This window comes from Anopheles arabiensis, chromosome 3 (genome assembly GCF_016920715.1).
Source record: "Anopheles arabiensis isolate DONGOLA chromosome 3, AaraD3, whole genome shotgun sequence".
In the NCBI taxonomy this organism is placed as follows: Eukaryota; Metazoa; Arthropoda; class Insecta; order Diptera; family Culicidae; genus Anopheles; species Anopheles arabiensis.
Window position 1 is genome coordinate 6,406,526 of NC_053518.1, and position 27,483 is coordinate 6,434,008.

The 27,483-nt window shown below is 51.3% G+C and overlaps 4 protein-coding genes across 4 annotated transcripts; 2 read left to right on the forward strand and 2 right to left on the reverse strand.

Moving 5' to 3' along the window:
* The first annotated feature begins 1,381 nt into the window (after positions 1-1,381).
* LOC120903967 (extracellular matrix-binding protein EbhA-like) lies at positions 1,382-3,240 on the forward strand. Its single transcript, XM_040313653.1, has 2 exons — positions 1,382-1,494; positions 1,579-3,240. The coding sequence occupies exons 1-2, from the start codon at positions 1,444-1,446 to the stop codon at positions 3,118-3,120; spliced, it is 1,593 nt and encodes a 530-aa protein (XP_040169587.1). The 5' UTR covers positions 1,382-1,443; the 3' UTR covers positions 3,121-3,240.
* A 134-nt stretch (positions 3,241-3,374) lies between these two features.
* LOC120903969 (protein croquemort-like) lies at positions 3,375-5,819 on the reverse strand. Its single transcript, XM_040313654.1, has 5 exons — positions 5,705-5,819; positions 4,695-5,313; positions 3,781-4,625; positions 3,620-3,710; positions 3,375-3,549 (listed from the first exon to the last, which is right to left on the reverse strand). Exons 2-5 carry the CDS (start codon positions 5,127-5,129, stop codon positions 3,397-3,399), a joined length of 1,524 nt encoding a protein of 507 aa, XP_040169588.1. The 5' UTR covers positions 5,130-5,313; positions 5,705-5,819; the 3' UTR covers positions 3,375-3,396.
* A 2,359-nt stretch (positions 5,820-8,178) lies between these two features.
* On the reverse strand, positions 8,179-17,450 carry LOC120904652 (ralBP1-associated Eps domain-containing protein 1). The gene is made up of 6 exons (XM_040314828.1): positions 16,078-17,450; positions 13,256-14,163; positions 12,390-13,191; positions 12,155-12,323; positions 11,020-11,723; positions 8,179-10,921 (listed from the first exon to the last, which is right to left on the reverse strand). Exons 1-6 carry the CDS (start codon positions 16,222-16,224, stop codon positions 10,277-10,279), a joined length of 3,375 nt encoding a protein of 1,124 aa, XP_040170762.1. The 5' UTR covers positions 16,225-17,450; the 3' UTR covers positions 8,179-10,276.
* Positions 17,451-17,801: 351 nt separating this feature from the next.
* On the forward strand, positions 17,802-26,258 carry LOC120904651 (protein SMG5). Its single transcript, XM_040314826.1, has 5 exons — positions 17,802-18,993; positions 20,280-23,259; positions 23,322-23,454; positions 23,542-23,700; positions 23,784-26,258. The coding sequence occupies exons 1-5, from the start codon at positions 18,956-18,958 to the stop codon at positions 24,002-24,004; spliced, it is 3,531 nt and encodes a 1,176-aa protein (XP_040170760.1). The 5' UTR covers positions 17,802-18,955; the 3' UTR covers positions 24,005-26,258.
* Positions 26,259-27,483: the final 1,225 nt, after the last annotated feature.

The window sequence follows — 27,483 nt, forward strand, 5'->3', positions numbered from 1 at the left end:
TTCTTGTTAAATCCTTCTAAATTTTACATCTGGTTCATCTGAAATAATTGCAATTTACACAAACAAAAACCATAAAATGTAGCTTTCTAATTAAAGAGGCCTTAGATATCACTTTTCTTATTCCAAAATCTCAAGATTCATGATCTTCCTAAGATAAGAGTTAGGTTCCTTGATGTTTCTGAATCTTTTAGATTCATTCGGTATCTAAAATATGAATCAATTTCGTCTCAAAACCTTATGAGTAAAATTATATCCACTTTATCGATAATAAACATGATATTGAAACAATTGTCACATATCAAATCGATAAACATCTGCGATCTGTTCCAGTTTCTCAAGCTAGGAACATCTTCTACTTCGTCTTTGCCGCAACAGCCGTGGTCGGTCAAGGCCTGCTTGTACACCTCTAATGAGAGCTTGATTACTCTTCTTCTTCTTCTTCTTTTGGCTCAACAACCGTTGTCGGGGTCAAGGCCTGCTTGTACCACTTGTAGGGTTGGCGGCTTTCAGTGACTTTTGGATTACCCCCATATAGCAGCAGGATAGCCAGTCATGTCCTACATATATATGGCGACACAGTCTATTTGGGGCTTGAACCCATGACGAGCATGTTGTTAAGTCGTACCAGTTGTCGACTGTACTACGAGATCGGCTCGAGCTTGACGACTATTAGTGACTTGATAATTACCCATAGCAGGAGGCACGAGCCCATACGTGAACCCATGACGGACATGTTATTACCCGTGCGGGTTGATGACTGTACCAGGGGATCGGGTAATTTCCAAAATATTCCGCACTATTTTACCGAGGAATGAAGTTCAGGTTATTGTACTTGCTCTACAAAACGCGTCCCGCCCTTTTGTGTGTTGTTATCAAACGTATCTTACTACGCTTGCTACGATGCTACTACGCTTCCAGATCCATCATCACCATAATCAATGGTTAACATTGAGGAACATTCAAATTCAATTTCCCGCGCAGGTTTGCAGGTGTATGCCAAGATCGAGAACCTACGCTCCCTTCTTATCAATCAACAACAACACATGGTTTGCTCCACACAGGGAGGGTATGAAAAATAAGGGCACGGCGAAGGAGGGGGGGGGGGGGAGGGCACAACCTGGGATGGACAAACATAGCTAGTTTTCACGCAGGCGATCTTGCACGGTGATCATAACAGTTCTCGATGCTTCTTTGCGGAGACGTTTGCACGTGCCAGACAAATGGGGCCAACACGGGATCGGTCTGTGTTTTCTGAACGTTTTTCGCGCATTCTACCGCCGACACAATGGTTGGGATTGTCCTGCTCTCAGGAGTCTTCCGAAACGGGCACACAGCCGGTATAAAAGTACCTGCCCGACCGGGTAGTGTGGTACAGTTTTCAAAGTAGTGCTCTCGTTGGCTCATCCAGCCCACCACACTCCCGAACAAAACACCTCAATCGCGATGCTGTGGAAGAAGGCCTTCCTGCTTTGCGCTTTGCTGGTCTCCGCCCAGGTAAGTAAAAATGAGTGAAGATTAGAGTCATGGAACCGGTAACTAACGATTTGTTCGGAATTTCTGCTTTTCCCGCTGTCCTAGGCGGCACCGCAACTCAGCCTTCTTGGAACGGTGACAAACAGCTTTCTGGGACTGCTAAACAATGTCGCTACCTCATTGATCTCCGGCACCTCGGGCACCCTGAGCGGTAGCCTTAACCTCGGCAGCATCGGTGTTGCCGGCAGTGGGACGATCAGCACGAACCTGCCGATACTGAACCTCGTGAACAATGTGGTCTCCTCGACGCTGAACGCGCTGAACACGGCCGTCACCAACATCGGTACGGCGGCGGGCACGCTGCTGACCAACACGCTGTCCACGATCACGAACACGCTGAACAGCCTGCTCGGCGGTGTCACCACCAACCTGAACACCATCGGTTCCGGACTGTCGGGAGCACCGACCGCTGCCAACGGTCAGATCGTCATCAACGCGCTGAACAACGTGGCCACCGCCGTCAATTCGGCCGTCAGCGCCGCCTCGTCCGTGTTCGGCAACTCGACCGTTGCTGCCGCGCTGGGCAACCTCACGAACACGCTCAACGCCGATCTGGCCACCGCCATCCAGGCGATCAACAACGCCACCGCTAACCCCGGCACGGCCACCACCCTGCTCGGTGCGCTCGGCCCGAACGGTATCAGCTCGATCGCGACCTTCCTCGGCGATGCGGCCAACGTGCTGTACACTACCGCTAACATCCCGCTGCAGCTGTCCGCGGCCGCACAGGTCAGTGGAGCGCTTGCTGCGAACGCAGCCGTCCCGTACACCCCAGCCGGCATTGCCGCCGTCAACGCGACCGTTAACGCCGCCCTGAACAACGCCAACAACGTGCTGAACTCGGCGGTCGGTTCGTTCAACAACATCATCGCGAACGTTGCCCCGGCGACCAATGCCGCCCTGACGCAGGGCATCACCAACATCAACAACGCGCTGACCTCGCTCAACAGCGTGCTGAACCTGTTCGCCGGCCAAACGAAGGCAAGCGTGACGGCCGCCGCCAACACGGCCATCAGCAACCTGACCAGCCTGGTGTCGACGCTCCAGTCGAGCCTGGCCGTCCTGAACACGGTGACACTGAATGCCGTCGCCTCGGCGAACGCCTCCATCTCGGGCAACGCGTCCGCCGTGATCGGACCGATCGTGGCCAACCTGGCCAGCACGAACGCGACCATCGTGAACTGCTCCCAGACCTACCTGCCGCTGGCCGTGCGCACGGACGTGTTCTACACGACCGCCCTCGGTGGCTGCGTAGTGGACGCGACCAATGTGGTGAACATCCTGGTCGGCAACACGATCGCGGTCGTCAACTCGGCCGTCACCCGTGTCCGCACCTCGACGGCCAGCGTTAGCGTGTGCATCGCGTCGCTCTTCCCGTCCACGCTCTGCCAGACCGCGACCGTGCCGAACGCACCGGCCTACATTACGAACGTGGCGCTCGATGTGGCCAACATCAAGACGGGTGAGGTGGTGGATGTGGCCAACACGGCCAACGATGTGGCGACCTGCACGAGCAGCACCGCCAACGCGGCTGCCGCCGATTTCGCTGCCATCGCGGCCGCGTACAACCAGTGCATCGGTGCCTAAGGATGGCGGAGCACTCTTTTGCTTCCTTCCGGCGCTGAGTAGATTTTGTTTTTAATACGAGCAACACAGGTATTCTAATAAAGATCGAACTTACTATTATTATCACTGTATCACTGCAAACTGATGTTGACGTTGAGTTGCTTCACTGACATTTAGCGGGCCAAGGTGTATACACACATGCTAACTAGATCGTGAGATATGCCAAAGCGATGACAAGTTTAGTGTTGTTCGGACAGGAAAAAACAACTGTATTCCCAAAAGTGTTTATTAGTTAATCTACAGTGCCGTCTTTGCTTCTACTGGTTGCGGTGGACTTTGTAGCTTCCATCTTGTGACGGAGAAGTACACCGCAAGTACTAGACCGATTATTCCAAGCGCGCCCAGTGCATATGAGACGTAAACACCGATGTCGGGAAGTACCAGGATTAGCTACGGGAATGGCGCACAAAATGGCGCATTAGTTGGTCAGTGAAATGGTCGGAAAAGTGGCTCCGCTTACCTTAATATCGTCCGCCAACTCCTCGGTCAGGCTCGCCGTTTGCCGGAACCATAGCACCGGCAGCATCACCTCCGGTATGCCCTTCAGCAATCTGGAACAGAGAGATGAGAGAGCCGCATTACAAACAACTCCCTGCAATGATTTCACACAGAAACGCTTACGTCATGCCGTACTGCTTCACGTCCAGATTGACCTGCAGCTGGGCCCGCACACCCAACGGCACGCCCGTGTACGGTTCCAGCTCCATCTCGAACCGATGCTCCTTCTCGTTCGGCTCCATCCCACTAATCCCCTCCAGATAGCTCTCGTTCGCTAGATAAAAGTGGGGATACGAAACCGTCGCCGGTGCACCGAACTTGCACCTCGAAACGTCCATCGCCCCATTGTCCAGCAGCGGACAGTCGGCCACATTCTCCGCGGTACACTGACACTCCGTCTCCGGATAGTGCAGCCCATTGTCGAACACCCGATCCGTCCCGATCCAGCGCAACCCATCGATACCGTACCGCTCCATCTCCTCGGCGTACTGCAGCGTGACCGAGCTGCACACGTCCGGCGCAAACACGCTCACGCTTGGCGGCGTGCCAGTGAGCGTGCGGCCCCACGGTGGCCAAACTTCCCCGGTCGTGCCACGGATCCGGCCGCACTCGCCCCGATAGTAGTCGGTCGCGTTCGCACCGTTCCAGAGCCGCATCACGCCGGTATTGTACACGCTATCCTTGCCCGTACCGATCGTGAACGTGCCGTCATACGTTTCGCTACCATTGCGCCCGAAAAACCAACCGAATCGATCGTACGGCGGTAGATCGATCGGTGGCCGCGATTCCTCCGGCAGCAATTCGAGCAGGGCGAGCAGATTCGTCAGCAGCTTGTCATCGTACCCTTCGAATATCATCTCACGCACCAGCACATCGTAAAAGGGCGTGGTGGCCAAACCGTTCAACATGATGATGCCATCGACGTAGAACAGGAATTCCGGCTCATTGCGCAGCGCGTATCCAACGGTCTGCAAAAAGCGAAGGATCTCCACTAAGTGCCGCTGTTCAAAGGTGAAGTGTGCCACTCCCCCACTTACCAGAAGTACCGGATTGATGGTAACGACACGGTCCGTCTCGTAGTCACCGGCCGACAGCTCCGGCACGTGGTACCAGATGCGGCGCTGCTGGAACGTCAGCGTGTCGTTATCGTTCCACTTGAGATTGACGCGCTCGTGAACCTCCCGGAATGTGTACGGCCCGAGCTGCTCCAGGTGCGGCTTCTCCGTCAGGTACGCGTCCGCGTTCGTCCAGTTCCACAGGTACAGCTCCAGGTAGGTGTCGATCGGTGGCTCAATCCAGTTCTTGTACACCTCGGTGCCGGGTTCCAGCACGAACTCGCGCTTCGCAATCTGCCATATTAGCGCGGGCCACACCAGACCGAGCGCGAGGGCAAACACGCACAGCGCGGTCGTGCTGCCGAGGGCGCAGAGCCGTTTGCCCGTCGGTGACCAGTTGGAGCAGCAGCGGCCCATCGTTGGTCGTTGTTTTGGGGCAAGACAATGTTTGTGCTTTATGTACGGCGCTTATCGGACGCTACTAAACCTCCGATATACACACGGGCGGGAATTGGGTGGGCAGGAGAGTGACTGTTATCAGGCGACCATCAGACAGGTGATTAGCTCCATCCACATTGTTTGGAACGGTAATAATAGATGTCTAAAAGGAGGTGGAAGGGATTAAACATATATACAACCACCAATCGATAGATAAGGTCCAAACGGGCCGTAAAGGGATGATGATGGATTATGAAAGAATTATGTGACAACAATATCGGGAAATTATTTTCGATGTGATGGAACGACGTTTGGGAAAATTTCACAACATATCTGATGGAAATAGTTTTCGAGAGGATTTTGGGCATTTGGATAACACGGGTTTCTTCACTTGTAGGCACTAAATCAACTTATACTTTCGCAACAAATCTACACTCTTTCACTATTTCACAGATGTCGCACGATATTCGCCAAGGATCACATGATTCTAATATACCACACAACATTAGCACGTGGTGCATCTGCTGAATGTTGCCATGCTGTTGTAATCTTACCTTCTTAGACTACCTCCTCCTGGAGACCGACTCGGTACACTGCTCCGTTCACACTGAACCTATCGAAAATGCATCGCCGTTAACGCCCTACGGTAACAAAATCCGTATGTAGAATGGTCAATTGGGAAAGCGAGCCCGAGTCCCGGCTATCATCACCCCGGTTCGTTCGGTGCCATTAGGCAATCGATAATCCATCGTTACCAGGTGCGCATTGTTTGTTCGGGCGCGCGCACTTAATCTAGATGCAGCGTGAACGGACGAATCAATGCGAGATATCCCTTGATAATGCTATCGGTTTTTCGGTTAATCATTGAGCTACCAAGCATCCTTCGTTTCCTGCTACTTCAATGCTTCAAGCTGAACTCTGCCATCTTCCATCAATCATTACAGATCGAGCTATTAACGATGACGAAAATGGCATTTGTTGGTCAATAGTGCTTATCATCTTCCTGTTGTGCTGTGTCACCTTCCTTTAGACATTGATGATGATGATGATGGTGTTATCCTCTCTCTCTCTCTCTCTCTCTCTTGTTGGCCTGCTCACAAAAGAGCACGTCGATGTGACATGACTCTCCTATCCATGTAGACACCCGATCTCCGTCAGGTCTCGCTTCACCTGGTCGAGTCATCGAGATCGCTGTGCTCGCCTGCGCCTTATGCCGAACTGGGGATCGCTGTCGAACACCTTCTTGGTGGGGCATGAGTCCGGCATCCTCATGACATGCCCCAGCCATCGTATCCTGCCAGCCTTCGCCACCGTCAGGATGCTCGGTTCGCCGTACAACCCAGCAAGCTCGTGGTTCACCCTTCTCCTCCACGCTCCATGCTCGAACACACCGCCAAATATGGTCCGGAGGATGCTTCGCTCAAACACGCCCAGAGCGTTTGCATTCTCCACTCGGATGGTCCAGGACTCGTGTCCATAGAGAACCACCGGGCCAATGAATGTGCGATATATCTGACATTTCGTGCGGGCTCGAGGTCTTCTGGATCTCAGCAGCCGGTGAAGCCTAAAGTATGCACGATTCCCCTGTACAATGCGTCTCCGGATTTCGCTGCTGATGTCGTTGTCTGAACCGTCCCAAGATAGCAGAACTCCTTTACTACCTCGAGATTGTCAACTAATACACTGCTCCCCAGATGGTCTGAGTCTCCGGCAAGTAGGTACTTCGTCTTCGTCGCATTGATTCTCGCCTCACACACCTCGCTGTTGTGCAGCCGATGATATCAATGTCATCCGCGAAGCCAAGAAATTGGAGAGATCGGTAGAGCACCGTGCCACTGATGTCGTTGTCTAGCCCCGCGCCTCTAATGACACCTTCCAGGGCGATGTTGAAAAGCAGACAGGAGAGTCCGTCACCTTGCCTCAGACCCCTGTGAGATTCGAACGATTCCGACGTCAAGTTCGATACTCTCACCTTGCACTGCACCCCGTTCATGGTGGCCACTAACAGCCGGTTCAACTTCCCAGAGTAATGGTACCGCTGCACCTGGGAGGTGGCGGGGCACCTCGTCTTCTGCGCCGATGCTGACGCTATTGTTACTGCTATGCTGTTGCTATGGTGATTGCCTTGTTCTGCCACTTGCGCCAGCCTCTCCTGCATCTGCCCCATTCAGGTGTCCTTCGAAGTAGCGCTTCCACCTTAATCCTTTAAACCATAAACATCGAATCGTGGATGCGTCATACACTTCATTCGGACATTTTTACGTACTCAAACGAGGTAGTAAACATTTCTCTTTAGAATGACACATGCTTTGAGTTTATTCAACATTCTTTCTTTCTCTCCCTCTCTCTCCCTCTCTCTCTGCCTAGTTTTGTTGGTTTTTACGCACAGCGGAGATCTGCACAATTAGATTCTTTCACTAGCATTGACATTGATCGTGTCTCTTTCGGTGCGGGTGCTCCTTTCAAGGGCGAAAGAAAAGTAGAAAACACACAATTATGACCTCCCTTCACCCACTTTCACACCTCCTACCGATGATAGTCCTGGGCTGGGTGGCACTCAACTTGCAGCTGAACAAACGGAACGGGATGCTGCGAGCTGCTCGGTCGGTACGCAAAGCCGCCATAAACTGTCGCCATCGGAAAGAGAAACAATTGGAGGCGTCGCGTCGCGGAGGGAAAGGGGAAAAGAAACCTCTAACGATCTGACGAAACGGATGCATGATTTAAAGATCCATTTCAACCGATCTTATGCATACTTGGCCGTACCAAATGAGTGCGCTTCCCCCACCAGTGTGTTCGTAATACTTAGGTCGTGTCGTTTGCACTGTGAATGTGAAATTTACGCCATGAATTTAATATACCAATTACTACTAGTACAGTTCGCGCAAATAGGGGAGAAAAATATATGTTTGGAGCTTTTTTTGTTTTGTTTGCGCACCGACGTTTTCTTCTTCTACGTTCTATAAATAATCTCTCTTTCTCTCGTACTCTTTGATTATAAACGAGCCCCGGGGGAGGGGGTTTTGGATTCGTTTTGTTTTGTATTAATATTTTGTTTCTTTTATCGCTTGCTAACGCATTATTACACATCGTATATAAAATAGAATCACCCTTCCAGGTTCGCGTTTCGCGTCCTTACATACCACGCCCCTCTCCGCAACAAGCCATACACAGTCCACATAATGTAACAACACAAGCTTTTTATACGTCGTCATTTTTCTTATCAGTGTTTTATGCTACTACTTCCCCAAACGACACACTAAAAACGTACGAGTAGCCGCCCCTCGGGGCGGTTGTTCCTTCCTACACAGTAATCTTCCCTTCGCTTCCCTTGATAGCTTCTACTTTAACAAACATTCACTTTGTTTCGTGTCTCGATCACATGCGGCGATGATAGTGTTTAGTGTTTAGACAGTAGAGATTTACGGTTTAATTTATATAATCCACGCGTCCACCCAGTCCATCGAGCCACCTTTTAAACAGTTTCTTTCTTACGAACATTCGCTCAAGCTTCATTATGACCACCATGGTCCGACTACTAGTCCCGCGCGTCCTTTCCCACAACGCATTCATCCAAACTTCAACGATCGTCATCTATCGCGCAATATTCATAGATTCCGTTTTGCACCACTTCCACCACTCAGCCATCGGATTTGAATGAGCTCTCAGCTATTTAAAACGTATTATTATCGTATTTTTTGTTTTGTATTGTTGCGTTTCCATTGCGTTACGACACGACACAGGCAGAAGAGCGCTATACAGACTAAGTATATTAATTCATCATTAAAATATGTAAGATTTAAAAACACTGCACCACCATGGGGTGTGCTACTCTCTAAGCCAGTCAACGGGTTGCGGAAGTGTTCAACACACATACACATTCGTACAGACAAACACACACACATACACGCATACGTACACATGTATGTCTTCTGTATATATATTCCCTTTTTTCTTCTTCTTTTGTTGCTTAATGATTAACAGTGATCCCTCGCTTGCAGCGCAGCGCAGCACAGCAGCATGCACATTTTAACGATTTCAAGCATTTCGAACGTATCGAAGTAATCTCGCCATCGAATGGCGCTATTTTTGTGCGGCGTGTTGGGAAGGCATAAACTGGACAGAGAGGGTGTGCTGAGGACACAGAGAGGAGGAGCGCGTTAAGGACTAAGTGAATAGCAATTGAGGAGATATTTTGCAAGGAATGAACTGCTGCAACTAATGACGATAAAAGCGGATGCGGGAAGTTCGTAGTAAGGACAAGAAAGTAAAATTTGTCACAAAAACAAGCTTAAAACGTATGCAATTACAGTTACAGTTTGGTCCATAATTTATAACGGAAAGGATACAATGTGTGTTTGAGTTTGGTATCGTGCCGCTTCGAGCATCTCAAACTCAAAATCTTCGATGAAAAGGCGAGAGGAGGAACGTTTTAGCATACTTGTCCTCATGCACCCACTAATCGAAAGCTACTGAAACGATCTTGGAAGTGACATTTCAATGAAAATCGTAAGAAAAGCGGAAATATGTACAGCACACAACACATGCGCAACAGCGGACAGCGGAGTAACAAAACACAACCATCAAATATTGTCCCAGTGGCTAGACACACACACACGGCACAGGGATGAGTATCAATTTCACAATAACACGAGATAGATTCGATCGATCGGGATAACTATAGGCAAAAGGATAAATCTAGCTAAAACAGACGAAAGAGGAAAAAACGAACACACCCCACCGCACTCTGATCCTATTTACAAAACGCTGCTCAATGCGGCGTGCAATGTCTTATTCGTTTCTTTTCGAGAGACACGGGGAACCTTGTGGGAGGGTGTGTGTTCGCGCGGGAGATATAGAAAGATAGAGAGAGGAGAAAGAGAGGAGACATGCTTCGTATATGCGTTCGAGATGTATATCTTTGACGATCTAACTGCTAAACGGGACACGATCTAAACACAGTATCCATGCAAGATGGATGTTGATTATATGGCTTCCTTATAGTCAGAGCAAAACACACTATCTAACACAGAGCACCGTCACACGAGGGGTGGTAAAACGGTGCCCGGAGCACGAACAAATGGACCAATGGAATCGTGTCCGATTTAACCGACCGAACCACCCGCTCATAGATTCGCGTGATGGTGCGAATGGTGGTGGTTGGTGGTGTGGGACGAGGACGTGCTGGACACGGCCGGCAATGAAGACGGACCGGTGGACAGCATGGTGGAGGTGGTGCTGTTACTACCACCACCACCACCACCGCCCAGTATCTGCTCCTGCAGCTCGATCTTGATGCGAATGTCTTCCCGCTTCTGCTGAATGTGCAGCAGTTCCTCGCTCAGATCGTTGCATATTCGCAGCAGCAGCAGATTCTGCTCCTTCAGCTGCTTCAGCACGTCCGGCATGACGGGCGGCGGGTCGTTCGCTTTAAACCGGACCTGCCGCAAGCTGTCGCTCAGCGCGGAAATGCGCTTATCGTAGTCGCCGCCGCCAGACATCACCGCACCGGACGTGTCGACGCTGCGCGATGTGACCAGCGGCGGTTGCTGCGACTGGGGCGACTGGGAACCGCGAGCAGCCGACGCCGCTGCCGCTACCAGTCGTCCGTCGGCGTGCGGCTTACGGTACACCTCGAACGCGCTGTTGCGCGGCTGATGCATGACGAGCGATTTCGGCAGCGTGCCGGAACCGCGCGGTGTGGAATGGTGTGTCATGTTGCCGGCCGCATCGAGATGGATCGTTGTGATGTTGCTCGAATCACCGATTGACTACCGAAGGCGGCGGGGGAGGAGATAGAAAAAAAAACAAAAAAATGCAATTAATTATCGTCTCACACCGCGGTACGATGGAAAAGTCCGATACCAACCCCAATCCGCTGTCCGGACGATGCTCCGCTGGGAAAGTGGGTAAAGTCGGCAAACCCATGGGCCGGCTGTCGATGGCCGGTGGGTGCCTCCCCGGTCGGCGTTACCCTCGGTGGCACCTCGGGCGGTGGTGGCATCTTGAGCGGATCGCCTATCGGTGCCATGGCCGCACTGTTCGTCGTGAGCTTCAGCTTGTTCAGGTCCAGGCTGCTGCTGCGCGTGTGCCGATGGGCGGACGGTCTCGGTGGCGGCAGCGGCGGTGGCGGTGGCTGCTGATCGACCGATTGTTTCTTTGCCAGCGAGGGCAAACGTTCGATGGTGGCGGTTGCGTTACTGCCACCCGCACTACTGCTGCTGCTAGCCGCAAAGCCGGACGCATCGAGCGAAACGGTCATCGAATCGTTGCCCGAGTGCGCACTGCTCGCTGGATGGGCACCGCCGGAATCACGCTGCGGCGGTGGCGGTATCGCCCCGACACCCTTCGACGGTGGTTTCTTCGGCTGCGGTCTTTGGATGGCACGTAAATCGCCGCTGTTCGTGAGCGAGTCCCGGGGCGTGCTGTGATGATGGGGCAGTGGCGGTTGCTGCTGCTGCTGCTGGGAAGTTTGTTGCTTCGGGCTGGAATCGTCCCTCGTTTGGACGACCATTAGGCTGCCGGTGCCGTCACTACCATAGACTAGACTACCATTATCGACCGCTTCAGCACCTGGGAAGGGGGAAGAGGGAAAAAGGGTTTAATAAGAGTTCCGATTCCGGCATCAATTCCTAAACTGACTCCGATTTCGGTATCGGCTCCGCAGTCAGAATCGGCTCCGGAATCGGAATTGACCCGGAAATCGCCCATGGTGGTAGCCGATTCGGATTCCGGATTCGATTCCGATTTCGGATTCAATTTCGATTCCAGATTTGATTCAGATTCCGGATGCGATTCCTATTCCGGATCCGATTCCAATTCCGGTCCCGATTCTAATTCCAGATCAGATTCCAATTCCGGATCCGATTCCAATTCCGGATTAAATTCCAATTCCGGATTGATTCCAGTACCGATTCCGGACATTGATTCCAGACCTACTATCCGGAACCGATCGTGATCAAAACATCATTTTTCCCATCACTAATTCACACACTCACACTTACCAACAGGGGTAACACGTAATGGGACAGGATGCACAATGTGTGGATTGGACACAATCGCCTGCGTCGTTCGCTGCAGATCAAAGTTGACCGGCTTCGGGCCCGGACTAGAGACGTTCGATGTGGGAGATTCCATGAACTTGGTCCATTCTTTCGTGGTTGAGTTCCACTCCTACAAAAAACCGAGAAAAACAGCAATAAAAAAACGTTCGCATTATCTCAAAACCACACCCAGTACCTTGTTGGTTTTCGTGTTCGGTGGCGTGACTGGATGGTCGGCTGATTGTTTCACCTTCTGGGCCGAGCCGGCCGCGTGCTGTTGATGGTGCTGCGCCAAAACCGGCGGCGAAACGTTCGGTGGCGTTTTGCGACCGCCAGTCGTGGACACAGCCGCGCTGCTGCTGTTGCTGCCACTGTTGCTGCTGCCCTTGGTGGCGTTGGCGACCGATACGGAGCCGGTCGTACCGCTGCTGCTGCCAACACCGGTCGCCGACGACACGGAGGGCGGGCTGGCATCGTGTGCGGCAACGCTGGCCCCTACCGGCGCGCCACCACCGGCCGGTGCAGCAACCTTCGCAAACGCGAGCGTGTCCGGCACCGGCACCATGCGCTGATAGTCTTTGTGGGCGTCGAACCGCTTCCGGCTGCTGCTCTCTACATTGTCATCGCTTTCGAGATGTAGCAGATCGGCTTCCGCCGGTTCGGTTCGTTCGTTAGCGAGGGAAACATTCGCACCGGCGGCAGCACCAGAACCGCTGCCACCGGTCGTTGTTGGCACCTCGGCCGAAGCACTGGCCGGCAGAGCGGAACTGCCGGATGCACCGCCCGCTGCCGGTTGAAGCAGTGAGTGTTGCAGTAGCGTTGGCAACAGACAGGGGGGTAGCGTGGCCGGCACGGGTATGTTGTTGCGACGCAGCACCACCAGATGCATGGCGGCGGTGAATTCGGCCAAGTTTAGGGCGCCATCCCGCGTCACGTCGCACATCTGCCAGATGTGTCGCAGCTCGTCGATCGGGATGCGTGATTTCTCGAAGAAAACCCTACAAAATACCAGTAATTTTGTATTATAATTGTAGTGATGGAACACAAGTCCACACAACTTACCTCGCAACCGGTCCGCTCACCAGCCCGTGCACGTCCGGCTGGATCGTGCGGAACTGTTTCAGATAGTAGTCCTTCTGCGTTTGTGAAATCTGGTAGAAATACTCGAGATCAATCTCCTGCTCGTCCTCGTCGCTGCTGTGCCGGTCGGACGATTCCTCCTCCGTGCCCAGCAGCTGCCGCTGCTCCTCACACACCAACCCCTGCCAGAGGGTTTGATTGGCCCACGGCCGTTCCGCGACGCTGTTCGTCGGCGTCGGGCTGTCGCTTGCCGTACTCCACGCTTCCGGCGATCCTCCACCACCACCACCACCGTGTCCTCCGCCATGACCACCACCACCACCGGCCCCTCCGCCCACCAGTGGATGGCTGTTGCCGATCATCACAATGCCACCGCCCTTCAGCATACCGACCGTGTGCCGCTCGCGCTCACCCCGAATCATATTGGCCGGATCATCGTTATGCTCCACCTCGGAGTCGGTGCTCGGCTGGTCGGAGTTGGTCATTTCGCCCCCGGTCGAGGCACTGCTGTCCTGTGTTGTGCTTCCCGCACCACCGCCTCCACCCGTTACACCGCCAGCCATTTTTAGCGAGGCACGACGGTTCACCTCACTGTAGCCGTTGCGTTCCAGCGTGCCCGTTTGGCTGCCTCCGGCCCCGGTACCGCTGCCCGATCCCGCCGCCGACAAGATGCTCGAGGAAAGGGACGAAGAGTCGCCCGCCCCGGACGATGGTCCCGTCGCCGGATCGATCCAGCTGAACTGGGGCAGCGGCAGATTGACCGAAGTTGTAAGAATCTCTTCCCGCAGCGGCACAGCGGCCTGGTAGGCGGCGATCAGCTTCAGACAGCCGTAAAACTGCTGCCGGGAAAGGTGCAATGCCGTTTGGGGAATTCCAGCCAGTGCCGTAATCTGCAAAGAAAAAGAGAGAAACAAAGACGCAGACATGTGAGTGAGTGGTAGAATTTGTTGAGAGAAAAAGGGATATACACAAGAGAGAGAGAAAGATAGAGTGGGGTGGAATTTTTGTTTACTTTTCGATAAGAGTATGAGGCATCACTGTTTGTGTCAATATGCCTTGTTTTAAGAAGTTTCACATTTTAACGACCGACAGACGCGATCGAGTAGGCTGTCTTACGCTTACTGGAGCAACTGGACGGAGCTTTTTAAGGGGATTTCAGTTCAGCTCTAGTTCAAGATTCTGAACAACAACAAAATCCAATAATCCTTAGTATAACATATGAAAAAAAACATTCAACATAAACTGGAGAAAAAACGAAAAACTATTCCAATCAACTTCATCTGCCAACCAGCAGCTTTAAAAAGCCCCACAATAATGGATCGCGTTGCGCCTGTTGCATCGAGGCTAGTGGAATCGAAAACTGACGCCACAAACCCACACCGCAAATAGTAGAAACAAAAAAATGTGTCTATAAATACCGTGCCTAAAACACAAAACGGCTTGTCTAGTACGAGTGTACCCTGTGTGCCTGTGTGTGTTTGTGTGGCCGTGGTAGTGACCGACACCTGTGGGGCGGTTGTGGTGTTGAATTTCGCCCACCCCCCCTAACGTTACCGCGGCGCTTTCGTGCGCTAATCATAAATTATGTTTCTCCGCAGTATCGTCGCCACCGTCTCCGGGTAGAGGAGCGGAGGGGGTTTCTTCATTTCACTCCCCCCCCCCACTTCCGTCCACCTCCAAAGTCTTCTAATTGGGACGTGTGCTATTATCATTAGTGGGATGGTGCACGAAGGAGATTAGACTGCTGGCTCAACGACCGTCTGGGACCGTAAGGGAGGGCGAAACCACGTCCCAAGACACCAATGAATATATGGTGTGCGTGTGTTTATGTGTGCATGTAGAATCGATGACTTTCGCCTTCCCGTACCCCCCAAAACACGCTATTCAAGTGGAAAGACTTGCCCATTGTTAGTCACCAAAAAGAAGTCCCTTTTTTGGTTTCGATAAGGCACTTAAGTGACTGGAGGGAAAGAAAGCATTCTCTCAGACACGGACCCGTCCAATATGCACTGGATTTGTGTTTTGTGTTTGGTTTTGTCCCCGTGCCTCTTATTTCAAATTACCCCCTCCCAAATTGGGAGGATTTGGATACCAAAAAGTGAAAGCAAAGTTCCGATGGAAGCTTGCCAAAAATCAGCTGACAAAATAGTACACATCCGCCCGCGCGCGTCCGGTACTACAATTTATAGTACACCACCTCCTGCCCACCCACCTTCAGCCGGGGGTGGTAGTCGGGATCGCAAACACGAGGAACGGAAGTTAAGGGATGTGTGTGTGCGAGAGAGTGTAGCATCGGTAGCACGGTGGCTTCATTTAGTTGACACTTCCTCCACCCGCTCGGCTGTGTTCGTGTTCCTGTGCCAACTTCCTGTGCGCGTTCTTCTTCCTGCTCTGTGTGTCGATGGCATCGGCATCGGCTCTCGTACCCGGGGGCATCCGCCTTTCCGAGGTCATCCGGTACAGCGCGCATGCATGCCCAATCGTGTCAACCTCTCTCCCGTGTTCATGTTGATTTTATCATCATCCCTGGTGCGCTCGTGTGCCCCTCTGCATGTGTGTGTGTGTGTGTGTGTTCTGTATGGATGAATGTATCGCCTTGCTCCTAGATTGCTCTTTCGTGCATCGAAAGTACTGCTCCCGTGGTCGTCCGCTCACTCTCACCCTCTCTCTCCCTTCCTGGTGGTTGCGCTAATTTTAGATAAAAACCGATTAAATCGCCAACATTGATGGTAACCCCACCCCCTCCCCAAACCCACCAGAACCTTCCGGCGGTCCTTCGCCTAGCCGCCCGCTTCCCTACTAACCTTGTTTATGATCTCGCTGGACAGGTTGGCCGAGCGGAACAGTGACGTCGCCTTCAGGGCCGGTATCTTGCCCGCCCCGTCCGTTTCGCTGCAGATTTTAAACAGATCATTGTAGTACCGCAGTTCCGCCTCGCTCAGCTCATCCATCGTCGTCGTGGTGGCTGTGAATGTTGCCGTGGAAACAGAAGTCCTGGGCTGGGTGCTGGACCTGGTCGCTGGATGAAGGCTCCACACTTTCGATCGAATGGTGTGTGCGGATTGGGGGGTGAGGGGCTGTTTGGGATGGATTTTCACCCAGTTGTGGTGGTGGTGACCTTTGGCATGCAGCCCACTCACAAGCGCACACAACCAAACACACACACGCGCACTCACACTAAATTCACACTCTACACGCACCGCGTAATGCACGGATGACACGCAACCGAGTGTGTTCGGGGATGTGTGTCGTTGCTTTCTTCTTCTCCCCCGCCACGGGGCTACACTACCGACAGCCCACCCAGTGACCTAAACACGGAACGGGTCGGAACAGGGGGGTGGGGCGGGGAGGGAACGGCGAGGGCGCAACAATTTAGCAAACAAATCAACCATCAACCCTCCTGCATGCCGACGTGATTCGGACGCGCACACACCAGCACGGCGTTCACACACATTGGGCACTAAATTGTCCCGTCGGTTGAGGATGGAAGGTACCAGAGTGGGGAGGGGATGCGATACGCGTGTGTACCGGGAGCACTCCCTTTGTGACCTCACTCACTCTCGCTCTTTCTCTCTCTTTTTTGCTCTGTAGATTTCCCTTCGCACGAAAACACTTTGCACTTCCGTTTCCGTTCCCGTTTTCCAGCCGATCCGTGCTGGAAAAGAGCTTGTTATGCGTGTGTGCGTTTGGGTATGGAGGAGTTGTTGGCACAATGCTGGGCACCAACGCTTCTTAGCGGTGTTTTTCCGCTCACACTACTCTGGCAGATCTAATTTTGGTCCCCCTTCCGCTTCCGAACTCCGTCCACCACGGGGATTGGCCCACTGACACTCGTCGGGGGAACAAGATTGTCTTCTCCACTTCCACCGATACACCTGTGTGGTTTTAGAAGCCACACCAGCTCATCTTTTCTCCGCAAAAACCCGAGGCCCCTTGTGGGAGGTTTCTTTGCCAACGCAGATGAGCGCTGCTTTGACGGGATGAGCAGCTGCCTGCTCCCTGGTTTCGGTGCTGCGGGGGTTTTTCTTCCTTTTTGCGATCGAAACCCGATCACACACACACACACACACGCTGATGCTGTTTTGGTGCTCCCGCGACCCGAACCTATCTATTGGTACATCCGTACGTGCTGCGCTGTTTTGCTGTGTTTTTCCTTATTTTCCGTTTTTTTCTTTTTTCAGCTGCTTGCACATATGACGGGAAGCTGACAGCTCAGCAATGCACAGTGGTAGCTCCTGTGGTCACGGGAGCAGCACTTTGACGTGATCAATTTTGGTATTTTTTGTATTTTTTTGCAATTCAAAAAGCACGTTGGTATTGTTTCCTGCAAAAAAAATATTTGATTGGAATTCATGTAAAAACGGAAATATTTGAAACGTTAAATCACCAACAGCAATCCATTTAGAATTTCAGTTTTAAAATAACGAACAAAAATGCTACCTGTGCTTCGGTCGACCGTCCACAGCGCTTCGTCGATGAATCGAGCAAAAAGTAGTGCCCCCCCTCAAATGGTTTGACGTTTCCTCAATCGAGGAATAAAACCAGACTGACACTTATCAAAACCACACCAAACTGCGAAGTGTTGTGAAATCTGTAATTCTGCTTCTACTCTTCCCCAGAGGAAGAAGCCGTTTTTCGAAACGAAACGCGTGCCTGTGCACAGTGTTACCCGCAAAAAAAAGAGTACCCATCCCGGTTTTATCTTTCTACCACGCTGGCCCGTTTGTGATGAGGAATTCTAGTGGTGATCATGCTCTGAAGATGCTGTTCCCATTGGTGACCGTGCCGTGTGCTTGGAAGCAAGTGAAATCATCGTCCGCTGTTGCTGCTGCTGCTACTGCTACCGTGCCATTGTTGGTTGCTTCTACTGTTGCTGCCGTCGTTTGCGAATTCCGCCGTCGTAACCTGCTGGCACTGTCCGGCTGCACCTCCTGACGGAAACGCTTCGTCAGCCTGTGTGAACGTGCGAAGGGTTCAGCATTCGTTTGAGCAACGTGTGACCGAGGGACGTGTTCCTGAACCACAACAACAAAGCGGGAAGCGAAAGGAATCATACATCAGCTAGCCAGTCAGCTCAGCTCTGCTCAGCTCAGATCCATTCCGCGATTGCTTTGAAGTGCATTCGATTGATTTTTGCCTGCCACAGTCATCCGATAGTGTGTAGTGTGAAATAGTGTACGTGTGTGTGTGTGTGGTGCTGAAAATAAATCGCGCCGTTGTGCCTCGCTCTATCATTTTTCGAAAGGCACACACAGTAGGCTAAGGGAGTGCATAGAGGAAAAGGGCGTTTCGTTGTGTCGTTGCTGCGTGTCAGTGTGTTGCAAAGTAGGCACAGCTGGTCGAAGGCCGCAGAGATACGCAGCGAATTGTGCAGGAAAGCACACACATTGAATCGTACGACGAGCTACTACAACAGTACCACGCCGCGAGCGCGTCATCATCACACCACGACCTACTCATATACACCCTTGAGCGAGAGCGTGCGAAAGAGCGAGAACGCAGCGAGCAGGCAGCAGGAAGGAGCAAAAAAGAAACCACACTCAGCGACGTAATCAGCAGTTGTTCGTAAAACACGAGCGAAAAAGGATAACGCGCGTTTTTGCGAAGGGGGATCCTTTCCGGATCTTTGCACGAGAATTTCACCAGAAGTGCAACCTGTGCCTACTGGGTGGTGAAAGCGCCATGGAATATTCTAGCAACGACGTGAAGCAACTGTTCAGGTAAGACACGGCAAACCAAAACAATACATGCGCGCACCGAGCGAGATGACACTTAAGGGTTAAGGGCGCGAGTGCATCAAATGCAATCCAGCGCATCCCATCAATCAAGGTGCTGCTGATTGCAGTATTTTTGGGAGATGCAACCTCCCGGTGGGAAGCGCCATGCGGTGCTTGTGCTGCACAGCCGCGTGGAAATTTTTCGATTTCACCATCCTGCGACAGAGCGTCGTACGCGCGCGGAACACATCGCGGGTGCTTTTATTATGGTGCTGCCGCGTTCGTTGTGTTCGATGACGTTATGCCTGCGAGTGTGTGTTGGTGAGCGAACGTGTTTTTTTTTTGTGTCTGTTTCTACCCGTCCAATATCACCTTCTGGGGGTGGTGGGGGTACACGATTCCTCATGGCGAATGAAGGAACAAAAAGCAAAAGCAAAAAAAAACGTTTACACATGAGGCAAAAAAAACCAAACCCCCCCGGGGTAGCAAAACATTTGATTTGCTGCTTCATTTCGTTTATAAAACGACAAATTTGCTGTTGGAAATCGATAAGAAATTGGTGGTGCGTTTGTGTGCGTGCCTGCGGATCGTCACGTATGCACTGACATTGTTGTTTCCCCATCGTGTGCCCCACATGAGCCGCGCGATCTACTAGGGAAGGCGAGAGCATAATGTGGGGGTTTGTTTTGATGTTTCTTGCCACAGAAGCATCATATTTCCTTCTAAACTGCGTGTCCGACCGATGCGCAATTAAAAACCGCATGGTTGTGAATGAAATTTAAATTTATTAAATTATTGAGCAGTTTATTCGTATCGTTTCAATATGAAATACCAATTCTGTTGTCTTTGGAGAACAATTTATGTATACGAACTCATTTCGTTTCTTAAACAAATATTTAAAACACACAATGGCTACCTTAAGATACTATTACTTAGTTACAAAGAGACTCAAGCGATTTTTTCCCTCCAACAATAAATAGTTCACTTTTAAGTGTGTGCACATTATCAGGCTAATCTTAATTGAGTGGGCGTTACAATGCTGCGGCTTACGATAAGCGGCGGCTCCCCCGTGGAAAGATAACGCGAAGCAGCGAAAAGAAAACAGTCATGCTTAGTAGTAGGTGTGCTCCATGTAAACATGTGCGAATTGGGGAGGGAAAAAAACAAAACAAATATTTCAGCTTTAAGATAATGTATCTTTGCCAAAAGACGACATTCCCAATAGGGAAAGAAAAAAATAGCTTCCAAACCAATATCGGATCATAATTCGTCTCTCCCTCTCTCCACAGATCTGTCTACACGCTGGTGAAAGGGCAGGATGAACAGAAGGCCACCCTGACGGTGGATGCGATCCTGCAGCCCAGCTTCCAGCTCAGCCACCGCGTTCTGGTCGCCCAGTGCGTGCAGCTCATCTTCGAAGACTTCGAGTGCGTCGGTCAGAAGTCGCGCGAGATCCTGTGGCGCAAGGGCTACTACGATGTGATCGGTCTGCTGAAGCGCCAGAAGGGACGGGCAAACGGGGCCGCCCTGCTGCAGGCGGCCGACCGGTTGATCTGCGAGGGCATCAACTACTTCAAAGCGATCGTGCTACGCTTTGCGCAGATCTTCAACCTGGACTCGTTGCGGTATCTGGTCGATTTTGCGCTGCTAGAGGACTACGATATGCTGGCGCTGCGCGAGGAACCGTCCTGCTATGCGCTGCTGCAGCTGCAAACGCAGGACGATGAGGCGGGCACGGTGAAGAAGGAGCTGTACACGAAGCAGGAGATTTCGTACGCGCTCGAGACGATCCACGCGCTGCTGATTGCGCTGGGCGATCTGCACCGGTATCAGCTGGAGTTCGGTATCGGCAGCCGTGTGGAGGTGCGGGAACGCGCCCGTGCGTACTACCTGGAGGCGTTCAAGCTCAACCCGAAGGTGGGGATGGCCCAGAACCAGCTCGGCATGCTGGTGGCGGGACAGAACGGCAATCTGGACGCCGTCTATCACTATCTGTACTCGCTGTGCTGTGCCGTGCCGTTCGAGTGCAGCGAGACGAACGTGAACGTGATCTTTCAGAAAAACATTCGCCATCTGGAGAGCGGAGGCGATCTGGCGAATGGCGGAGACGGCGGCGGCGGTGTGCTGGTCGATGGTAACGATCAGCTGGTGGACGAGTTCATTGCCACCTTTCTGCTGGTGGTGGACGTGTTCTTCTACGACAAGGATGTGACGGACTTTACCGCGCTGTGCCACTCGGTGCTGCTGGAGTTTAAGAAGATCCTGAGCATTCGGCAGCTGCTGGACGAGTACTATCTGACGGACGATATGCTGTTTAAGATCGTTTCGATCCTGTTCTTCTGCATGCACCGTATCAAGCTGATCAACTCGGACAAGATCTACAGCTTGAACGCGTTCCTGGTCGCGCTGTGCTCGGAGCTGCTGCAGTGGTGCACGTCCAGCTTTGAGAAGTTTACGAACGAGCACAGCCGGGAGGATGCCCGCTTTCAGGAGATGTATCTGCGGCGGTACCAGCGGTATGATGAGCAGGTGCACCGCGCGCGGGACATGATTCGGAACGGGTCAGCCATGTTTTCCAAGGATCAAAAGTCTTCGTCGGGCGTGGAGGAGGGCACTGGGAGTCAGGATAGCCGCGGCAACAAGGAGAACGAGATGGCGAACCACGGTGGCAAGGGAGCGGCATCGTCGCTGATCGTTGGTAGGGCGAAGAGAGGTGGTGGAAGCGATAATGGCAGCAGCAGAGGGTCGGACAGTCGCCAGAAGAAACATTCGCGCCGTCGTCGGCGGGCTTACTCGAACGAAACGGACTCGGAGGATGGAGAGCGGTACGAGGATGGGGATGGATCCGAGGACGACTACTACAATCACGGCTCGGACACGGACTCCAGCAACAGTAGCGACGAAGAGCAGGAAGAAGAGGAGGAAGAAGAGGAGGAAGATGATATGATTTCACTGTCCAGCTACGGATCGTACGATGAATATTCCGGCGAGGAGGAAGACGATCGCGATCGTTCGGAGGAGGAAGGCAACCAGCCCGGCAACCAGCGGAACGAAAACGATGGGCAGCAGCAGAGTGGCGCCTCCGACGATATGCCCGTAGCGGAGCAGCTGAAGTTTAAGAAGCGCTACCAAAAGCTGGACCCCAACATTGTGCTCGAGTTCGCGCAGGGCGAGCGGACGATGCGCTCGCTGAAGCTGCTGCTCGATTGGCTGTTGTGCAACATGGACGTGCTGCACAACTGCTACCAGTCGAACCCGGAGTTTCTGCACAACATCATGAAGCTGCTGAACTGGTTCAATCTGGACTTCTTCACGAACCGGTTCTACTTTGCGCGCGACATGATCACCGTGCCGGGGCTGCGCGCCGATCTGCAGGAGATCTTCAACGTGCGCCGCACCATCCCGCTGCAGGAGGACGTCGCGATGAAGCGCTTCCCGCTGTTCGAGGCGGTGCAGGAGGGTCTGCAGTGGGAGACACCGTACCGGCTGGCCATCAGCCGGGAGGACGAGAGCTTCCTGCGCCTGATGAAGATGGTCGACGTTGGGTTTGTGGTGTGCAAGTCGAAGAAGTTCGACTACTGCTTCCAGCCGAAGGTGCGCGCGTTCCGGGTGCGTGCCGGACTGGTCGGAGCCGGAAGCAACAAAGGACGCACCAACAACAACAAGATGGCGACGAAAGGCCAACGGAACGGTGGTAAACCAAAGCGCAAGGATGATGCGCTGGGGGGCGGACGCGGTGGAAACAAGCGCGACTGGAACGGTGACGGTGGTGATGGTGTCAATCGTTCCCGTGGGCTTTCGTACAACCAGTCGCGCAGTGGCCGTACGACGATGGGCGCTAATGGGGGGTTAAAAGCGAAACGCTTACCAGCGGAGCATCATCAGCGTCGGGTGGCAGCAGTGCGTGATCGTATAGGCGAAGGAGAGGATGCGGATATGCTGCTGCTTGCGCGCGGCGATGCCAAGCGTCAGCGCAATCGGATGCGCCAGAAGGGTGCTCGCAATGGGGTCGAGGATTATGGGCAGGATGGTCATGAATCGGCCGCCGCCCCAACGCTGTTCACGAAGAAGGGATATCTTCACAACCGCAGCAATGGAATGTTGATGCCACGTGGTAGTACCGCCCAGAATGGTGCCGTGGATGAAGCGGCGGTGGATGAAATGCAGCGAAACAAGTGGGAGGGAGGATGCCCGCAGGAGAAGGGCGACATTAGCGCAATTATGGGTCAGCTGTGGCTACGGAATGAGGTCGAAACGCTCGAATCGAAGGTAAGTTGCTGACGATATGGGTTGGTAGAACTCTTTCTGTACCATCTTTTCCTCTCCGTCAGGTTAACAAAAGAGCTGGGAACGTTGTATTGACCCCGTATCTGGTGCTGGACTCGAAGTGTCTGTCCGAGTACACGTCCATCGTGAAGAATTTGATCAAGTCGAAGAAGTTTGTCGTTTTGATACCAAACGCGGGTAAGTAAACGAGATAGAAATGGGAAACTAAATTACGCGAATGACTGAATTAATCTCCCTATTGTTTTGTTTTCTTTCTTCTCTCAGTTTTGGGTGATTTGGATGAGTTGAAAAAGCACAGCGAAGGTGCACGCAACGCCATCAAGTGGTTGGAGGTGGAGTTTAGCAAGGGAAATCGTTTCCTGCGCGCCCAGAAGGGCCACGAAACGCTCCCGATGCCGTTGGTGAAGATTCCGAAGAAGTTAGGTAAGTGCAAACGAACAAGTTGCCTGTTGCCCTTTCACAAAACTCTGAACCATTTTCTTTCATTTTCTCCTATCGCCCCCCAGATCGGGAAGGGGCAGTGTTCAATCACATTGTGCAGTTCTGCAACCACATCGTGACGAACCACGCCGACAGCGAGGGCAACGACATCATCACCTACCTGTCCGGCGACAATCTGCAGGAGAAGAAGCTGTGCAACGGCAGCAGCTTCACCGGCATCCTGGAGGCGATTCCGGTGAAGTTCGAGCAGATTGTCACGTTCTACTCGAGCTACAAGCGGAAATGAACGCCGGCGCCCCACACCGTCCACGGCCGAACGAGTGTGTTGGTCTTTGGTCTTAACTCCGCAGCGAACAACAACTACTAAAAGAAAAGAAAAAAGAAAACCAGGGCAAACTAGCAGCTGAGGCAGACAACAACGAGCAGACAACATCGCAGAAACAGCAAATACTTCATCCCCCTCTCTCCACACAAACACACAAACAGCGGGGCGGTACCGTACGCGGCGCCGTGCGTCGCGTCGTTCAGCGCGCCGAATCGCTTCCGTCGCGCTACCTGCAGCAATACGTTCTTTCCTGCCCCTGGGGAAAGAGGAAGTGTGGCGTGGGTATGTAGCAAGACGAGAATGCGGTTCTACGTTGGATGTGGTGTTGCGAAGCGAGGATCAAAAAATTGGGTTTTGGTGCAGGACGCTGCTTCGTGCGGCACACGTGCTGCGATCCTGTTAGCTATCCTTCGTCTTAAGAGCCAGTACCCCTGCTCGATCCACGGTAGCTGTAAATGTATCTGTGTGTGTATGCATTCTCTCCATCATCTGGCAAAAGTGTACCAACCAACGAAATTCTTCGGCATTTTGTTCAGATGGTGGTGTCCCCATGTGAGCCCGGGTTTGGAGCAGGTTCGCGCACCACCGGGCAGGGGCAGACGGCGCAGTACGTCAGAGATAAACAGCATCATGGGAGGGGGATAGTGGGAGAGCGATAGAAAGAGAGATGAAACAACAATTGAAGAAAAGCTAAAGAGAGAGAGAGAGATAAAAAAAATCGTAAGAAAGGAGAGAATTTCGGAATAATAACAGCGAAATTGGAAGTCTCTAGCATCGTTTTGTGTGTAGGAGAAAGAGAGATAGAGCGAGACAGCTGAAGTTTTCACACTATCAATCATTCTTGTGTAGTGTAACGTCCAGGAGAAAAATGCATGCGATCGAGATGTCGCTGTTGTGCAGTTTGTATGCTCTTTGGAAATACTACCCACTTTTAAATCCGTAACCCCTCTTCCATCCATTCCATCTTTGCAGGCCTTTTTGGAGACGGAAAGGGGGGAGTGTGTGTTTCTTCCCTTGAGTGGCTTTTTCAACACCCAAGAAATTGTGTTGTAGTTCGCGCACAAGTGGTGGATGAAATTGTGAAACCCCCTCCCCCAAACTCCGCCCAGAAAGCCCCTGGGATGATGAAGGGGGGTTTTGAGATTGGAAAGGGAAAGACGCGTTTTAGGCTCGTAAGGAACCATTCCGTACATTTCCCATCCCCCCATTTTCCTTCTCATTCGGAAGCACTTTTTCACAATCACAGCGTTTGTTTTTACATTCATATTTTTGCTTCATTCTACATCATTCTTCTATTTCTTCTTCCTCTTCTTCTTCTTTAATTTTAATCAAAAAATGTGTTCCAGAGCGCAACATCATATATGTACTACTACTTCATTTAGTGTAACACACACCTCGTTTAAGCACAATTCATTTGGAGTTGAACTTGGAAAGTATCGTAAAAAAAATACATCATCTAGAGATTTACATTTTCATCATCTGCGGCCAATTATGTGGCATAGAAGAAAAAAAAGAGCAAATCCATTAGATACGATTCTGTTTAAAATCATCTTAAATTCTTTAAACTTTTCATACATATTAAAATATTAATTTTCCGTTGCAAATGCATATAAAAAATCCATTCATCTTTCGCGCGATCATTAGAGATCCACAAAGAATGATTAGCATTAAAAACTCACCTCTTTTCCTTCATTTTTGGCTTGGTGATTGGCAGACAGTACTTTTCTTTTTAACTGCAAACACGTGGTGCGATATTGGATCTCAAGTTTCTGATATGTGTTTTCCATTTATTCTTCTTTTTTTGTGTGACGATTCTCGGCAATTTACGATAAGTATTAATTTCGAGCGAACGACACTGTGTGCCGCCCACTTACTGACACTTTTGTTTGGCAGCATTTAAACTGTTCTATTCAGTTCAGTCAGTTCTGCGGACGTACAAAAAAAAACAAAACAGTAAACGATCACTCCATGAAATCCTCTGTACCTAGAAAAAGGCAGACAAAAATTATGTTCCAATTCATACAACACAACTCTATATACGTACTGGAAAATAGAAAAGAACCCCCCTTCTTCGCTGATTACTGTACCAATTAGATTATATCCAATGAGGAGATGTACGGCTTCTGTTGCACTTTCGTTCTTTACTATCTTTTAATTTCTTTTCGCCGAGCTCGCAACTCTTAATAAAACACTTCATTGGTGGAATAAAAATGAACGGTGCGTGTGTGTTGGCTCTTTACACTGTAGTTCGAAAGAAAAAAAAAAGTAACAAATTACGTCAAAGCGAATGAAAAATTACAACCAAATACAGGATTAGCCGTTGTAGTGCTTCGCTTAGTACTCAGATTCCAGTAGATTCGAACTAGAAAGCATGTTCGTATTGTGATCGTTCGTTTCTCACGTGCTTATAATCTCATCAAACAGATTCTCAATGGGAAAAAACAGGAATTTTCCGAACGAGCGATGTTAAGTTGTATTTACACGTGATAAGCATCATTATTATGCGTATGGGAAAAGTGATCGTTGCGGTGCATTTTTCTGCACCGGATCTTGTTCGGCTTATCATACGAAGATTAAAGCGTAACGTAAGTGAATAATTTAAACCAAATATTCAATGAACTAATTGTATTCTATTGTATTATTTATTATTTCAGCTTGAAAAGCGAAAACATCAATGAATGAACGATCGATGCAAGGCACTTGAATTTGAACGCCTTTCTCGACTCAGGATGGCCCTGTCGAGCCTTTGCCCTTTGTCCGCAATTTATGGGCGGTCAAGTTCAAGCTCATAGATAGTAAGTGGGCAATTATACAAACAAGTTGGTGTACCTGTGTTCTATACATCCTACGGAAATATTAAGCTCCACTGTTCCGCACGACTAACTTTTCGTGCTGGCGAACGATTTGCGCCGACCCAACGACTTTCGATCGATCTCCTAAGGGCCTAATTCCTATTTGCGCCGTTCGCAGCCTGGTTTGCATTGGATGATCTCGTGGGTTTCTAGTAGATGAGGCGCCAACGGTTGTTCCGGTTTGTCACCGCCCAAGGTGTAGCAGTAGTATACGGCGAGGCCACTAGCCGGCATGCCTTGATCCTATGGAAGTTTGCATGATTTATTTCCTGTGCCCTGTGTCAGTGTACAGTGGCAGGGAGGAATTAAAATATGGAAAACAACGAGGGATCAAAATTGAGCATTGCGCGCCCCCTCGCTCATCATGCACCGGCGTAGTGTGATGCAATCGATGCGCTAAGCGAGGGCAGGAGGGTTAAAGTGCATACAGCAGCGTCCACAGCAGGCCACAGACGGTGGCGTTTGAGAGGTGTATAATTTTGTCAGTCTCCGGACAAAACACACCCACACACACGGGGTGCAATTTGTGTGTTGCGTCTTGCACTGAATATACGGAATAGTGATGATGCCTCTACTGCTGTCAATATT